At 39.6% G+C, this 18,137-nt stretch overlaps 1 protein-coding gene across 2 annotated transcripts in view; it reads left to right on the top strand.

Annotated features, from left to right (window-relative positions):
* Positions 1-18,137, top strand: part of LOC308434687 (uncharacterized protein C12orf50 homolog) — a gene marked incomplete at both ends in the record, with an annotated part of 32,763 nt that overhangs the window by 12,013 nt on the left and 2,613 nt on the right. The window contains 5 exons of one of the 2 annotated variants that reach the window (XM_080935066.1): positions 12,358-12,462; positions 13,725-13,844; positions 15,628-15,732; positions 15,947-16,150; positions 17,672-17,764. In XM_080935066.1, the coding sequence (XP_080791192.1) occupies positions 12,358-12,462; positions 13,725-13,844; positions 15,628-15,732; positions 15,947-16,150; positions 17,672-17,764 (627 nt within the window). The remainder of the gene's footprint in view (positions 1-12,357; positions 12,463-13,724; positions 13,845-15,627; positions 15,733-15,946; positions 16,151-17,671; positions 17,765-18,137) is intronic. The other variant, XM_080935067.1, reaches the window with a different exon arrangement.

Genomic DNA, 18,137 nt, shown 5'->3' with positions numbered 1-18,137 from the left:
AACAACCTAAAAACAGTTCAAATGAAGAATCTGAGATTTTTCAGCAGTGTTTGCTTATGTGTTACAATGCCATTAGAGTCTTGCTTCAGAACATGTAACATACACCTTTGCATCAAGCACCTTAAGACGACTGCTTGGCTTAGATTCAGTTGTGTATATTATGAACTGCAGCATTTTTACTATACATATAACTTCCTTTGCTTATAGACACTGGTTAAGTTATGGAAAACAAAAATATTTTAAATTTTTGTCATTCCTTAACATTTTAGGTATTAAAGTGCTATCTATATCTTTGAAAATAAAAAGATGTAGACATCTTTTCCTGATGTGGGAAAAATAACCTAACAAGACAGACGGGAAAAGTGTGTGTGAAAAAATGAAGGTGGCTGGGAAAAGGAAACCGCATGTCACCAAGGCAAGTTGGTGATGCTCTCCACAGGCCTGATGTTCAGCCATTTTCTTCTGTCTTCCTTTCCTCATTGTGCTACTTGGATGGTTTCTTCTTCTTCGCATATGTTTTAGACCTAGTGAGAGCCAGATTGCAAAGCTGACCATCCACTTCCTCTGACCAGCCCGAATTTTCAGTCATCTATAAGCCAACCCTTCCCTGTAAAGCACTGTCTTCCTTCCTATGTATATCTTGCTCTGCTGGGACTTAGGAAATGAGAGAATGGCTTTGCGCTTTCATCATAATACAATGATTATGTACACATTGCTTAGCGGCAATATAGGAGGATGTTAAGTGATTCATCTGGGAGATGGGCTTCCTGACATAGTGAGTCTTGCTGATTCTCCACATACCATAAAATTTTTTGTTCAATTAGAAACATCCCCTGGGTCTTTGCATAGGAGATTAGCACACTTTAGATTGATAATTACATTTTTTAACAGTGGATAGAACATCTTGAGAGGAAGATGGTAAATTTTATAATTATAGCGAGTGAGTCCAGATTCAATTGAACCCCGTGAAGCGTTGGTTTTAGCTTTACTCTTTTTACTGTGTTCTTGAGCTGTGCATGTCAGGAAGTATGTAACTCTGAGATAGATGGCCTGGGAAAATTTCACATGCATACTCATCTATGTTTCCATATTCTCATGAACTTTTTGGCTACCTTGATGCCCTGTTTTGACAGGTAGTTCAAGTATATCTCAACACTACATAAAATTAGCTTTTTAGCATAAGTCACTAAGGGAGGATTCCTTCCAGTTATAGCAGTAGTTCCAACTCGTTGGGAGCTGCTACCAGTATAGTTTTGCATTTTAATTGTTATTTAAGTGGAAATGGAGAGTTTAGACTTCTTTAGTTTGAGTATTTATTTATTTTAGCCCTTCAGCATTGTGTAAATTTCATACATATACATTGATACGTATATAAGAAGATAGAATATATATGCATTTACCTGTTCCTATTTAAAACATAGCCTATATATGTACTCATTTGTTCTGAGGACACAGGAAAAGAGAGAAGAGGGAGGACTGGGAAGGAGACAGAGGGAGGGAGAGAGACAGAGACAAAGAGAGGGAGAGAAACAGAGAGAGACAGAGAGACAGAGACAGAGAGACAGAGAGACAGAGAGACAGAGCAGAAGAGGAGAGAGGATTCCCATGAGCAAATATTAAACTTTATTTTAGAGAGGAAATGAGTTTGGAACACTAAGAGACACCGCTGAGGCTGTGGATTCAGATTCCTTGCAGCTTCCCTGCATCACAGTGACGAAAGGCACGATGCTGTGTTATCCTCTGAAAGTCCCATGCGGTCATCACTACATGAAAACACAAACAAGAATGCCGAGCCTACCACCTTGTTGGACCTCAGTGAGAAACATGTGCAGCTGAGAATTCAAATTTCTTACCACTGTACGTGGTGTTTGTGAAAACTACCAGAGAACTTACACATTATTTCCAGCATGTGGCTACCTGAAAACCCCTGTAGCGATTTCTATTTTTCTTTTCCTTCTTCTTTTTTTTTTTTTTGAAAACTTTTTATTAATTTTTTTGTGTGGATGTCACATCTTGTAGCCTCATCCTATTTGTCTCCTCCCTCCATATTTGCCCATTACACACACACACACACACACACACACACACACACACACACACACACACACATTCTTGCCATGGGAGCTACAGTGTGGTCTTCTGTTCAAACAACTTTACTTGAAATCATTCATCACAGAAAGTCATTGGTTTGGTTCCAGGCCTCTGGCTTCTGCTACACCATCTATACTGAATCCTCACTGGGATTTCTCTTGCTCTGTGAAGATCCCATCGCTTTGGTTCTGTAGGATCGGTCCCTTTAATGCGCTCCAGCAGTTCATAGATGGGATAGGTGTTGGAGCAAGCTAGGCCAAAGCCCTGGGTCTGGGTCTGGGTCTGGGTGTGGTCTAGGAGGTAGCTGAGTTGCTCAGCTCACCAGCCTTTTTGCACTTGCACCACAGGGAAAGCTTTTCCACTTCATTCAGGTCAGGGGCAGGACCAGTTCTCCTGCCTACAGTGAGGACCAGCTCTCCTGTGTTCACACAATGCTGGCTGGCTCTCCAGCACACGTGCCACCACTGAGCTGTTGGCTATCTTGTGATACCTGATTGTTCTAACCTATTCTATTTCCTAATTCTTAATGACACTGAATTCAGTTCCTACTTTAACTTCTCTTTTGTCAAGTTGTTTTATCTTAATATCTCTTAAAATTAGGCTTTTATTATGTTACTTTACATACAACTGGATCCTCCCTATTGACCTGATGTCTTGTGTTTTATCTTGCCCTTTTTAAATTCTGCCTTCTCTTTGACCTTTCACAGAATGTTCTACCTAAATTCTTGACCATTTCATTCTGTTTTTTTTTTTTTTTTTTTTGTAATTTTTATGTTTGTTTTTGTTTTCTATTTCGGTGATTCAGAATACTTAGATCTTTCCCACTTTCCTGTGGTTTTGGTGAACTTTTGTGTTTCTCAGTATATCTTCCTAGTTTTAATTAAGTGCTGGACACTGCAAGTAAAATATTATGTCATGTGTGGCTGGGGTTGTTTTCCCATAGAGAAGCTTCTCTGCACAAGTGGAACAGAAGTAGTTCACTTTGGCTTTGTTTGCTGTGGTATTGAGGCCTCACTAAGAGGGTCATAATAGGAGATATATTGTTTGTCATTTCTTTCCTATTACAGCAGTTATTCCAAAGACAAGGTTGATGCTCCTAAATCCTAATTTTTCTGGCTCTGAGAGCTTCCTTGGGCTATGCATTAAGATCTCTCTACCCTGGGGAGGCATGCACTTAAGATTTTCGCCTCCCAAACAGCACACAGATGCTGAGATCTCTGACAAGTTCTCGAGACTCTAGAAGCTATTTTTCCAATGATACTTTTTGATTGTATGACGGTTCCGTATATGTAAATAATGTGTTTTGATTAAGTATATCCCATTTTACTCCTTTTCCGTGTGTGTGTGTGTGTGTGTGTGTGTGTGTGTGTGTGTGTGTGTGTGTGTGTGTGTGTGTTTAAGCTCATGGAGATTAATACAGAGACTCACAAATCATTGATAGGAAAAAAAGAGGTGGTCGAGTGTTCAGCTCTCAGTGTGTCTTCTGTACCACGTGCCTTCAACCCAACTCAGTGATGATCATGTAAAATCAGGTAAAAAGATTGAGAAAGACAGAGGTAGTAGATGTCTGTAGAGAGAAAAGACACTACCTGCTACTACAGCACTATTGCACACGCATGTGGACATGCATGTGTGTGCGCGCACACACACACACACATACACACACACACATACACACACACATACACGCACACACACACACACACACACACACACACACACACACACAGACTCACATGTAGATGCATAAACACACACACACAGAAGCTGGGACTGTATTTCCAAGACCTCCACAGGATCAGGACAGACAAAATCTCAGCACAAATGGATCAGGACCTCATAAAGCAAAAATTAGAATTTTTTTCTGCAACTTTTATTATTTTGTTTACAGAAGCTTATGAGACTAGAAGAGGGAGCCAACTCTAATTAGACAGTAGATAGGGACAAATACAGTTTTAACATTTAGGTTTAAAACATAGATTAGGGTTTTTTTGTAAGGTCGTTTTTCAAGTGGCTAAAACTTCATATGATATAATTGTAAGAGTAGAATTTTTTGACTCATTATATTTTAAAATTTATACCTAATGTGTTTTTACTGCCAAACTATAGTAAATGTGCCCTAAACTAGGAGTCAGTGCTATGCTTTACAAGAGGTCAATACGGAGATAATAAAATTTGATAAGTCACTTAAAATACTCAAAAGAGGTTTTGATAAACAGAACACTGCTGCATGAGTGCCAGCTATTATTAATCCACTATTATTGTATTTACATCTTTATTTGAGTAGCTATTTTTTTAAACGACTTTATTTTGCAAAACAAAGATAAATGTACAGATTTAAAAAATTTTTTGCTTAAAATTATACATTTTTGTCAGTACTGTTTTTTCAGACATTAAAATAAATTTTACATAAAACCATGTGAATATGTTTTTTAGTCAGTACTTGATTTTTTTCAAGGGCTTGACAGTATGCATTGAAAACCTACTAGTTGCAATAAGCGTAAAGTACATGCAAAACAAAACGCAATATGGAAATAGTCAAAGTCTTCTTGTTTTGTGAATATATGTATATTTTTTGTTTTCTTTATTTCTTGGACTTCATACAGTCTGTGAGTTGTTTCTGGGGGAGTGCAAGCCTCTGGGGTTAGTATCCCACTATCAGTGACTGCATATTATGTCTGTTCTTTTGTGACTGGGTTATCTCACTCAGGATGATCTTCTCTAGATGCAGCCATTTTCTTAAGAATTTGGTTAAGTCATTGTTTCTAGTGGCTGAGTAGTATTCCATTGTGTATATGTACCACAATTTTTGTATCCATTCGTCTTCTGAAGGACATCTGGGTTCCTTCCAGCTTCTGGCTATTATAAATAGAGCCGCTATGAACATTGTGGTGCATATATCTTTGTTGTGTATTAAAGTGTCTCTGGGGTATATGCCCAGAAGTGGAATAGCTGGGTCTTCAGGTAGTACTATATCCAATTTTCTGAGGTATCGCCAGACAGATTTCCAGAGTGGTTGTATTAGCTTGCAACCCCACCAACAGTGGAGAAGTGTTCCTCTTTCTCCACAGCCTCGCCAGCATCTGCTGTCATCTGAGTTTTGGATCTCGGCCAATCTGACTGGTGTGAGGTGGAATCTTAGGGTTGTTTTGATTTGCATTTCCCTGATGGCTAAGGATGTCGAGCACTTCCTCAGATGTTTCTCTGCCATTCGGTGTTCCTCAACTGAAAATGATTTGTTTAGCTCTGTACCCCATTTTTTAATAGGGTTATTTGATTCTCTGGTGTCTAGCTTTTTGAGTTCCTTGTACACCTTGGATATTAGGCCTCTATCTGATGTGGGGTTGGTAAAGATCTTTTCCCATTCTGTTGGTTGCCGTTTTGTTTTCTTGACAATGTCCTTAGCCTTACAGAAACTTTGCAATCTCATTAAGTCCCATTTGTTAATCTTTGACCTTAGAGCTTGAGCCATTGGTGTTTTGTTCAGAAAATTTTCTCCTGTGCCTATGTGTTCTAAGGTTTTCCCTACTTTCTCATCTAATAGTTTCAGTGTATCTGGTTTAATGTGGAGATCTTTAATCCACTTACACTTGAGCTTTGTACAAGGAGATAGGAACAGGTCTATTTTCATTCTTTTGCATGTTGAGTGCCAGTTGGACCAGCACCATTTGTTGAATAGGCTGTCCTTTTTCCATTGAATGTTGACTGCTCCTTTGTCAAAAATCAGGTGACCATATACATGAGGGCTCATTTCTGGATCTTCTATTCTATTCCATTGATCCACCTGCCTATTTCTGTACCAGTACCATGCAGTTTTCAGCACAATTGCCTTGTAATATAGCTTGAGGTCAGGGATAGTGATTCCCACAGATGTTTTCTTGTTGTTGAGGATGGATTTCGCTATTCTAGGTCTTTTGTTATTCCATATGAAATTGCACATTGATCTTTCCAATTCCATGAAGAACTGGGTTGGAATTTTGATGGGGATTGCATTGAATCTGTAGATTGCTTTTGGTAGAATGGCCATTTTTAAGATGTTGATCTTTCCAATCCATGAGAATGGGAGATCTTTCCATTTTCTGAGATCCTCCTCAATTTCTTTCTTTAGAGGTTTGAAGTTCTTGTCATACAGGTCTTTCACTTCCTTAGTTAGAGTCACACCAAGGTATTTCATAGTTTTTGTAACTATTGTGAAGGGTACCTTTTCCCTAATTTCTTTCTCTACATGTTTGTCCTTTGAGTATAGGAAGGCTACTGATTTGTTTGAGTTAATTTTGTATCCAGTCACTTTGCTGAACTTGTTTATCAGCTGTAGGAGTTCTCTGGTGGAATTTTTGGGGTCACTCAAGTACACTATCATGTCATCGGCAAAGAGTGATGTTTTTATCTCTTCCTTTCCGATTTGTATCCCCTTGATCTCCTTTTGCTGTCTAATTGCTCCAGCCAGGACTTCCAGTACTATGTTGAATAGGAAGGGGGAGATGGGCAGCCTTGTCGAGTCCCTGATTTTAGTGGGATTGCTTCAAGTTTCTCGCCATTAAGTTTGATGTTGGCTGTTGGTTTGCTGTATATTGCTTTTATTATGTTTAAATATGGGCCTTGGATTCCTGTTCTTTCCAGGACTTTTAACATGAAGGGGTGTTGGATTTTGTTGAATGCTTTCTCAGCATCTAGTGAGATGACCATGTGATTTTGGTCTTTAAGTTTGTTTATATGGTGGATTACATTGATGGATTTCCTTATGTTAAACCATCCCTGCATCCCAGGGATGAAGCCTACTTGGTCATGATGAATGATGGTTTTGATGTGTTCTTGGATTCGGTTTACAAGGATTTTGTTGAGTATTTTTACATCAATGTTCATAAGTGAGATTGGTCTGAAGTTCTCTTTCCTTGTAGGGTCTTTGTGTGGCTTAGGTACGAGGGTTATTGTAGCCTCAAAAAATGAGTTGGGTAATATTCCATCTGATTCTATCTTTTGGAATAGTTTGGCGAATATTGGTGTTATATCCCCAATAAATGTCTGATAAAATTCTGCACTGAACCCGTCCGGACCTGGGCTTTTTTTGGTTGGGAGGCTTTTGATGACTTCTTCTATTTCTTTAGGTGTTATAGGGTTATTTAGATGGTTTACTTGGTCCTGGTTAAACTTTGGGACCTTGTATCTGTCTAGGAATTCGTCCATTTCCTCCAGATTTTCCAATTTTGTGGAGTATAAATTTTTGTAGTAGGATCTGATGATTTCTTGAATTTCCTTAGTTTCAGTTGTTATGTCACCACTTTCCTTTCTGATTTTGTTAATTTGGATACTCTCTCTTTGCCCTTTAGTTAGTCTGGCTAGGGGTTTATCAATCTTGTTGATTTTCTCAAAGAACCAACTCTTTGTTTTGTTGATTTTTTCAATGGTTCTTTTTGTTTCTATTTGGTCTATTTCTGCCCTAATTTTGATTATTTCTTGCCGTCTACTCTTTTTGGGTATATCTGCTTCCTTTTGTTCTACGGCTTTTAGCTGTGCTGTCAGGTTGCTGATGTGAGCTCTCTCCAGCTTCTTTTTGGAAGCACTTAGGGCTATGAGTTTTCCTCTCAATACTGCTTTCATTGCATCCCATAGGTTTGGGTATGTTGTGTTATCGTTTTCGTTGAATTCTAGAAAGTCCTTAATTTCTTTCTTTATTTCTTCTTTGACCCTGCTATCCTTTAACAGAGCGTTGTTTAGTTTCCATGTGTATGTGGGCATTTTGTTGTCTTTGTTGTTGTTAAAGACCAGCCGTAGACCATGGTTATCTGAGAGGATGCATGGGAGTATTTCAATCTTCTTATATCGATGAAGGCTTGTTCTGTGTCCAATTATGTGGTCAATTTTCGAGAAGGTGCCATGGGGTAGTGAGAAGAAGGTGTATTCTTTTACTTTAGGATAGTATGTTCTGTATATATCTATTAATTCTAGTTGGTTCAAAGTCTCTGCTAGTTTTGCAGTGTCCTTGTTCAGTTTCTGTTTCCCTGATCTGTCCATTGGTGAGAGTGGGGTATTAAAGTCTCCCACTATTATTGTGTGGGGTGAAATGTATTTTTTGAGCTTTAGTAGAGTTTCTTTTTTGACTGTGGGTGCTTTTTTATTTGGAGCATATATGTTAAGGATTGAGAGTTTCTCCTGACAGATTTCCCCGGTAATGAGTAAAAAGTGTCCTTCTTTATCTTTTTTGATAACTTTTGGTTGGAAATTTACTTTATTCGATATTAGAATAGCCACTCCAGCTTGCTTCTTGGAGCTGTTTGCTTGGAAGTTTTTTTCCCACCCTTTTACTCTGAGATAGTGTCTGTCTCTGTCTCTGAGATGAGTTTCCTGTTTGCAGCAAAAGGCTGGATTTTGTTTATGTATCCAGTCTGATAGTCTATGTCTCTTTATTGGGGAGTTGAGACCATTTATGTTAATAGATATCAAGGAATAATTGTTTCTGTTTCCTGCCATTTTTGCTTTTTTGGGTTGAGTTGTGTCTGTGTTTTTTTCTTCTTTTAGTTTTCTTGTTTAGGAGTTTTCTTGTTTTTACTAGGCTGTATTTTCCCTCCTTGTATTGGGTTTTCCACCTATAATTCGTTGTAGTGCTGGGTTTGTGGTCAGATATTGTGTGAATTTTGATTTGTCTTGAAATATCTTTGTCTCTCCATCGATGGTGATTGATAGTTTTGCTGGGTATAGCAGCTTGGGCTGGCACTTGTGCTCTCTTAAGGAGTGCATGATGTCTGTCCAGGCTCTTCTAGCTTTCATAGTCTCTGTTGAGAAATCGGGTGTGAGTCTGATTGGTCTGCCTTTATATGTTACCTGACCTTTTTCCCTTACTGCTTTTAGTATTCTTTCTTTACTTTGGGCACTTGATGTTTTTACTATTATGTGCCGGGAGGTATTTCTTTTCTGGTCCAACCTATTTGGAGTTCTGAAGGCTTCTTTTATGCTCGTGGTCATCTCATTCTTGAGGGTAGGGAAGTTTTCTTCTATGATTTTGTTGAAGATATTTACTGTGCCTCTTAGTTGATACTCTTCTCCCTCTTCTATTCCTATTATCCTTAGGTTCAGTCTTCTCATTGTGTCTTGTATTTCCTGGACATTTTGGGTTAGGAGCTTTTTTTTTTTTTGCATCTTCTCTGGCTGTTTTGTCTATGTTTGCAATGTTGTCTTCTGCCCCCGAGATTCTCTCCTCGATCTCTTGTAATCTGTTGGAAATGCTTGCTTCTGTGACTCCTGATTTCTTTTTTTGGTGTTCTGACTCTAGGGTTATCTCTTTTAGCGTTTTCTTTATTGTGTCAATTTCTGTTTTAATTTCCCTCTTACATTCCTTTATTTCTTTGGTTCTGTTTTCCTCTGGTTCTTTGAGTTCTTTGAGTGTTTTTCTTGTTTCTTCTTTAAAAGCTTCTGAATCTTTTTGCTTTTCCTCCTTTTCTTGTTTAAGTAACTCTATCAGCGTCTTGAGGCATGATTTCAGGTCTGTGTCTTCTTTCTCTGGAGTGTTTGGAATTCCGATGTTTGCTACTATCGGAGAGCTGGGTTCTGGTCTTGCTTGATTGTCTTGGTTTCCTTGGGATATACTCTTTCTCTTTCCTCTTGCCATTTTGTTGTCAGTGATATGTTCTTGCCTTTCCCTTGTATCTGGTCTGTGTCCCTGGTACACTTTCCGTGTGCACTCCGCAGAGATCTCTCTACTCCCCGGCAGCCCAGGTTCTGGGTGGCAGCTGGGCCAGGCTCCACTTTGCGTCCTGAAGTCGCCTCCGGGTGGAAACAGACGTTCCTAAGATCTGTTCCTGGTCACAGATGCTCAGCCTCTCCGAGCTACCTTTCCGGCTGGCAGGTGGGCCAGGCTCCGCTCTGTGTCCTGAAGTCGTCTCTGGGTGGGAACAGAAGTTCCTAAGATCTGTTCCCGGTCACTGGATCGGGGAGGACAGGGCAGGTCAGGGCAGGGGGTGCCATTTCCGTGTGCACTCCGCAGAGATCCCTCTGCTCCCCAGCAGCCTAGGTCTCCCACTCACCAGTTTCTCAGCCTGTACGAGCCGCCTTTCCGGCTGGCAATTGGGCCAGGCTCTGAGTAGCTATTTTTATTTAACGTTTATGAACATTTCAGGTGAATACTCTATTTTCTGTCCTTCTCCCCCTCCAACTGTGTCCTCTCACTCCTCACATTCATGAGTTACTTTTTTGTTGGTTTTTCACACACACACACGCACACACACACGCACGCACACACACGTGACTATGAATATATGTATGTTATGTATGCATGTATGTATATATGTATGCATGCATACAAATTGCAGAGTTCACTTCTTGTTGCTCAAATATATCTGAGTCTAAAACCAATGTCTTGGGATTAGATAACCTCTCAGCGGCCTGCCTTAGGCAGCCTTTAACTACCTCCAGCTCGTCATCGATGGTGGACCGTGTGTGCTGATATTTCAGTTGCTATTGTCATTGTGCAGGACTTGTTTGGGTGACCATGTTATGATTTCCCGAGTGCAGTTGCACTCTCATATATAGAAAATACTGCCAGCAAATGTGCTGGCCCTCTGACTCTATATCCCTCTTCCATAATGTCCCTTGAGCCTTAGGTGTAGGGAGTACTTTAGGGATGTGTCTGAGGCTGGGCACCCCACCGTCTGTGCTTCCCTGTGCTTTGACCAGTGAAACCTTCTGTAATGACCACTGTTTTTTGTAAAGAGAAGCTTCCTTTTTTAATGATTTATGTATTTATTATATATAAGTACACTGTAGCTGTCTTCAGACACACCAGAAGAGGGCAGCGGATCCATTACAGGTGGTTGTGAGCCACCATGTGGTTGCTGGGATTTGAACTCAGGACCTCTGGAAAAGCAGTCAGTGCTCTTATCTGTTGAGACTGATGAGGGGTGAGAGCTATACTTACTTGTGTATTATGATATGTCTTTAGAATGTAGTTACAAACCTTACTGATTTAGAAAAGTGGAACAAATTGGTTCCATGACTTTACTAGTCACAGGAAGTTGGCAAGGTTTTCATTACACAGACATGAATTCCCTCCTGTGAGCAGGCCTTAATGTCCAAATAGATCATCACCTTAATATATAAGAGCCACTGTTGCACCCCCAGAGACATCTTGATTTTGTTGACAGGTTGTTCTATAATCATGTTTTTCACGTTTACTTTTGTCAGAGTGGGGACTGAGATTGACCTAGATCCTTGGCAAGAGATCCTCTGCTGAGCTACATCCTCCTTTGAATAGTATTTTCAAAGAAGGTTACTTAGGAGCTCCAGATGGTTCAGAAGGCAAACTGTTTGACAGTGAGAATGGGGATCTACAGGACCTACATAAATCCATGAATGTACATGTCTGTGAGCTCAGTGTTTCTATATCAAGGTGGGAGCTAGAGATAGCAGGATTCTTGGAAACTGGCAGGAGAGCTTGCCTGAAAATGTAGCAGCAAATAAGAATCTCCTTATCAATCATGGTGGAAGGTGGAGACTAACACCTCAAATCAAAGTGCCCTTTGACCTTTACATATGATGCACGAGTAGCATGGGTACACACACACACACACACACACACACACACACACACAAACACACACACATATACACATATACACACACACAAACACACACACATATACACACACACAAACACACACACACATACACACATACATACACATACACACATATACATACATACTATACACACATATACACACACAAATACATACACACACATATACACACACATATATACACACATACACACACATATATACACACATACACATATATACACACATAAACATACACATGCATATACACAAACACAAACACACATATACACACATTACACACACATACACACATATACACACACAAAAACACATATACACACATACACACATGCACACAGGTGTACATTTATACATAAATATATCTCTCACGTACAAAGACAAGTGGATTTTCAAAACAAATAGATTTTTTGCTTAATAGAATAAATGGCATGGTGAATGTACCATAAATTATATATGTGGTCTTTAAAGCAACTCTTCATGTTTATCTTGAAAAAAGAAGCCCTGGGTAAAATGAAACAGCCTTCATGTATCTGGAGATTTAATATGGAAGGTAAGTTAGATGTGCCATGACTATATCTAAAGGTCGTTGTTAGAGAAAACAAAGATATCGTGAAGATCATTTCTATCTTGAAAGGTAGTCAGTCATGTGCCTCCTTTAGCTCTTGCTGGCCCTGAATGTACAATTTTATTCCAGGAGGCGACTGCTGTGCTCCACAGAGGATCATATTTCTTGGAGTCGATGAAAGTGAAGCATTAGCTGAAGACAAAGAAACCATCTCAAAATGCTCAAATACCAAAGGTAATTGAATCACATTATAACATTGACCCATCTGTAGAGAAATTAACCACGAACCTTAGCTGTTATGAAAACCAAATGTAATAAGGGATAATACATCAAAAAGCACTAAATAGGACACCCCAAGGCTCTAGACTGGCTGTATACTTAATTGTTTTATATTTTATAGCCTGGTTCCTAATCTGAAAAGTCTGTCTGTTGGAGGAGTCCTCCAGCTATGAGGTGACCAGCCTTCTTAAAAAGCAATAAGAAGACCTTTCAAGTTTTAGCAGTTTAAAGCAGAATGACTGAATTTCCTTATAGACACTGCAAAGAGATTCATTCTTATGAATAACATACATATTATCCAATAATTGCTAACCACAGCCTGTGTTTTTCAACCTTCTCAATGCTGCAACCCTTTGCTACAAATTCTCATGTTGTGGTGACCCCCCCAACCATAAAATGGCTTTCACCACTACTTCATAACTGTAATTTTCATATTGTTATGATTCATAATGTAAACATATGGTATGGAGAACACCTGAGATTCGACCCCCTGGAAAGGGGTTGTGACCCTCAGGTTGAGAACCTGAGCTCTAGCTCTAATAAACACCTGCTTTAGAGCTCTGTGTTTCTTCACCTGTCTACAGCTGGCAGTGCTTCCAGAGGACAAAAAACATTTGTGTCAAGTGATTCAGTGGAAAATCTATATGAAAACCTGACTCATATTTGGAGCTAAGTTTTTATGTCTAATCCATTAATGAAATTCATGTAAAGAAAGAAAAAACCAAGCTAGTTTTAAGGCCACTATCTATGTATGAAAGCCTAGTTTAAAAAGCTCTAAATTAAGCTTTTCAATGGCACTATAATAAACAGACACATGGCTACTGGAGATTATGTGAAACAGCCCAGATTTAGGCTACTCTCATAATTGGGGAGAGTTTATTGGATAGCCCCTCTGCTATGCACAGGGAAAATGAATGTAGTTTCACTGAAAGAGTCCTGAGAACTTAACCCAAATGGTCTCATTTCTCAAAAAAAAAAAAAAATGTGATTGACTAAAATAATCCCAATGAGATGTTAAACTCATGGTGTGGAATTCTCACTTTTGCATTGAAATGGTCGCTAAATTTAGATTTTTAAAAAATGTTTCATCAGTACTTGGATAGGTTGGCCATTAGAACATTTTACCCAGGCCCTCTAGAAAATGCCACACACACGTAATAGGTGCACCCATCGGAAGTGCTTCTGATACTGACATTTTATCCTCTTGATTCGCATAGAAGAAAGCAAGAATGGCCTTCATCCAAAGCATCCTCTAACTACTCGCCTAGTGCCCACAACACATGTATTAAATGCCACTGAAAACATCAGCATGAAGAGCAGAGAGAACCCCTCTTCAAGTAAGACAGTAGTTCTATCTCTTCGATCACCTTCTTACAGGTGTACTTTTCTCGTTTGAAATAGAATAAGGAAACAAAGGATAAGAAAGAATGGGGGGAAAGCATGGCCTGAGATGTCTGCAACAAGTAGCAAACATATGTTATATTTAAGCTTGGAGTACAGATTGTGATGAAGGAGGTCGTCCATTATATGCACTAGCTTAGGTGCCTATTGACAAGAATGCAAACCGCCTTAACAGAAAGTCGCTGGCACATCATGTTGGATTTTGTCCATCTTGTAATATATTGGCAGCTTTATGGTTATTGTGAATCATTCTTTTTGATTTGGCTTCTCCTCGGCCGTGGTGCTTTGAGCTACTTCTTAAGGGGGGTTCTTCTTGGTTTCTGCTCTCCTTCCCCGTCGTAGGGTTTCCATTGTTGTTGAAGAGACACCATGGCCAAAGAAACTCTGATAAAGGAAAACACTTCACTGAGGCTGGCTTGTATTTTCAGAAGTTTAGTTTGTTGCCACGTTATCATTGTGGCAGGAAGCATGGCAGTATGCAGGGAGACATGGTGCTGGAGAAGGAGAGTTCACCTTTTTGATACACAGGAAAGAGGAGATTACATTCCTCACTGGGTGGAGCTTGAGCTTACGAGATCTCAAAACCCGCCCCTTCAATGCCATTCTTTCTCCAATAAGACTGCACCTACTCCAATACGACCACACCCCCTAATAGTGCCACTGCCTATGGAACAAGCATCCACATTTATGAGTTTATGGGGGCCATAATTATTTAAACCACCACATACCCCCTGTTCCTTGTTTTATTTGCTGAACTATTTCAATATTCTTGGTCCTCAGGCACTGGAGGAGAATGATAATTACTTCCCTCAGGAAACTCATCTTAATGTTACAATTTTAGATGTTAAAATGTTATGTGTGGGAGTCCGGGACATGAGACAGTGTATGGTGAGGAGGCAAAGATTTTGAGGGTTTGAAGCTTAAGCTGAAGTTGAAGGCTAAGGCAAAGACGAATCCATTAGCCTGTTAATAGAGGCTCACTGTAATCTTTATGGGGACACTCATTTTCCTTGTGGTCATTTGTAAATAACAGAATGCCTCTATGAAATTGGTCTTAAGGTCTCTGAAATATATTCCTTAGAAAGTCTTGAAAAAACTGAGAATGCATGTGATGTGGGTGCATCAGCAGAAAATGTGGGCTAAGTATGATTGGAATCTTACAGTTTCTAAAATTCAGCCTCCTTGGGCAAACTATCTGTGCATCCAGCCTCAAAACGCTCTCCACAGAGTAAGGCAAAATTCAATAAAAGTGCTTCATGCATTAACCTAATGCATAAAGAAACAGTAGTACAGGCTCAGAAAATACAAAAGGATTTATTTTGAAGATAATAATCATGACCTTAAAATAGCATTATGCTGCGATTTGTAATTGTGAGTGGAGTGCACTTTTCTGTTCTTTATGAAGAGTCTGCACAGTCCTTTGGGAAACAATAAGGATTTTTTTTTTTTTTTTTGCTTTTGTTTTTGTTTTGTTTTTTTCTTTAAAGAAAAGCAATTTATCAAAAAGTTTTTCTCTCATTAATGTGTTTCCAAGGGGGACTTTTTTCTTGATACTTAAAAAAAAAAAAAACAGTTGTCTTTGGTTTTACAAGCTTGTTTTAGAGTGTGGTGCTTTTTGGTCGATGTGAGAACACACAGATATGTAATTATCACCTCAGTAATTTTTCCGATAAAATTTTCTCTTAAAAACTGTAAAAAGAAATTTGTGTCTTCTCTCAGTGAATGATGTCCAGCCAGTGAGGAAGCCTCATTTTAAAGGTGTGAAGAAAAGAAAATGGATTTATGACGAACCAAAGAATTTTCCTGGCTCTGGAATGCGGAGAGGTAGAACGTCCACGTGTTTGATATTTCTAAGTATAATGTTTCACTTTCATATAACGGAGGGTCTACTTTAAAGTTTGCCCAATTCTCTGAACTGAGTCATTCTTTAGCTTGGATCGTCTTGTGTGTTGATGCCCCGTTCTTCACGTGCAGTGTATTTCTACCAACCATGCCTCTGGCCAGTTTTGTCCCTCAGCTCTACTCCTTCGTTTTGCAGCAGTGCACATCCCAAATCCCAAACATAAAATGAGTTACCATCATCATAATAAAAACCGGAATGCCGAGAACGCATCCTATATGCATGCTCAAAGAGATGCAGTAAGAACTGTCACACTGAACGCCCCTCCCCGAAGCAGGCCCACGAGTGCGTCCTACAACAAAGCTGATGTCAACAAGGAACCCAAACTCAACCTCTGTCCAGGTGAGGCTCTTTATTGATGTGGTTCTCTCGAGTGCACTCCAACTTAGTGTAGGATTTCCCCCATGGGAAGTGGATCTTGACTGATTACTTTTCCTGGGCCGGCATCACTGTAAGAACTTCAGTAGTAGCCAGAGGATCTCATCCGAGAGAAGTCGTGCACATGATTTAAAGGCCATAGAAGAATACTCACGCTGGGTGCTGATGGGTTGACACCGTGCCCCCCTAAAGCGTTGCCTCCACGCACTGCACTCTGTTCGCCCTGGGTAGTTTTATTTCGCTAGGGAGGATTATTTCTACGTGGTTGACATTTTCTCGTTCCACTAAGTGCACTGTCCAATTATTACTGTCAGACTACTACCCTGGCTTTTCTTGAGGACATCGTGATTACTTTTGGAAAGGGTTAGTGCGAGGGTTAACTGCAATATTTCTGACAAACCTCTCGTCTCTCCCACATGGCCTTCTAAATCATTTCATCATGTAATAGGCAAAGGCATGCTGTATGTCAGGAAGTACAAGGCCACAGGGGAGAATCGCTTTTTCTTCCTGCTGGAGATGAGTTTTGCACTTTTGAAGCTGGGTGTCAGTTCTCCCGACTTAACAAAATGCTGATCAGTTCGCTATAACTCACACTGCAGCTTTATATTTACACCGGATTTTGGAAGTACCAACTGTCAAGAACTCCTTTATGGAAAACTTTAGCTAAAGGCTCTATGTCAGTCTTTAACAACTTAGGCAGACGTTTCGTTTTAATTATTTGTTTTAGAATACAGTGGTGTATGGAAGAAACTTTTGACTTAATTACCATTATGATATTGATTATTTGCGCTGTAACACTATGACAGTTATGGGAGCTATCATGCCTACAGTGTGTTGTCAAAGTCTGGATTCGTGTGAACTGAGTGCGCCTCATCCACGAAAATAGCAATACACAAAAATGACACACGCCAAAAAGAAAAGTCTTGGTATTGTTGTGAGTCCTGTTCTGAGACTGGTAGACTTGCAGTAATAACCTGAGAACTCAAATAAAACAATGTTGGGGAGTCAAGAAAAAAAACCCATGACTTTATAGATGAATTCCACCCCCCCCCCCCGTGTGTGTATGTGTGCGACCTGCTCTGGTTTCCTGGGGCTTCAATCTCCCCCTCACCACCCCAAAACCTACTCTGTGTTCTCTTTCAAGTTCATGACCTCTCCAAACATTAGTAAGCCAGTTTGATAAGTCACAGAAGAAAGGCTGTGAAATGCTATATTTAGATACTGTTCTGTCTTCTAGAGTAGCCTCATGGGATAGAGCCTTATCTAAGTAAGTGAACTGTAGATTAACAGATCTGCAACTATGCTTGCTGATCATATAAGATCATATAATTGGATCTAATCAACTCACTTGTTTTCAAATGGTAGAGGAAACACTTGAAGGATAATTCTGACTGCTGTGATGTTTATAGCTTTTAAAATGCACTTGGGATATAATTGTTTAATTCAGTAATATTTTCTAGCAGTCTTCTTTTTCTATTTTCTCAGATAAACATATGTCAACGTCATATAATGGCTCGGCCTGGCGAAGAAGAATTCCTTTTTCAAAAACGTATTCCAAAACTGAAAAGATAGATCCAGGTAAATCCACACTAGTGGCTTTACTGTGCCATGTCATTCTGAAAATAAATGACAAGTTCTAAGCCAGATTTTAGAACACTTAAAACAGAAAAGGATTTCAAGATCACCGAAATATGAGCCTGGAGGAAATTAATAGTCCCTGAAACAGTGGCAAGATAATGTTCCGTTGCCCCATGGTGTTCAGCTTTACATATTTATGTGTTAGCAGTATAAACAAGGCACTGTCTTGCTGAAGTCAGCAGAGACACATGTAGGCTAGAATGGACTATCAGTGCATAATTTGATCACTAAGAATGGGGTTATGTGTATTCTTGCTGGTATACATTTTGCTCAGAGAACAGGAATGCTGGAAATCTCAAGTTATACATTTGTA

The sequence above is a fragment of the Micromys minutus genome, assembly GCF_963924665.1.
Source record: "Micromys minutus genome assembly, chromosome: 22".
Lineage (NCBI taxonomy): Eukaryota > Metazoa > Chordata > Mammalia > Rodentia > Muridae > Micromys > Micromys minutus.
Note: the sequence above shows the minus strand (reverse complement) of the source record. Positions and strands in the feature narration are given on the sequence as shown.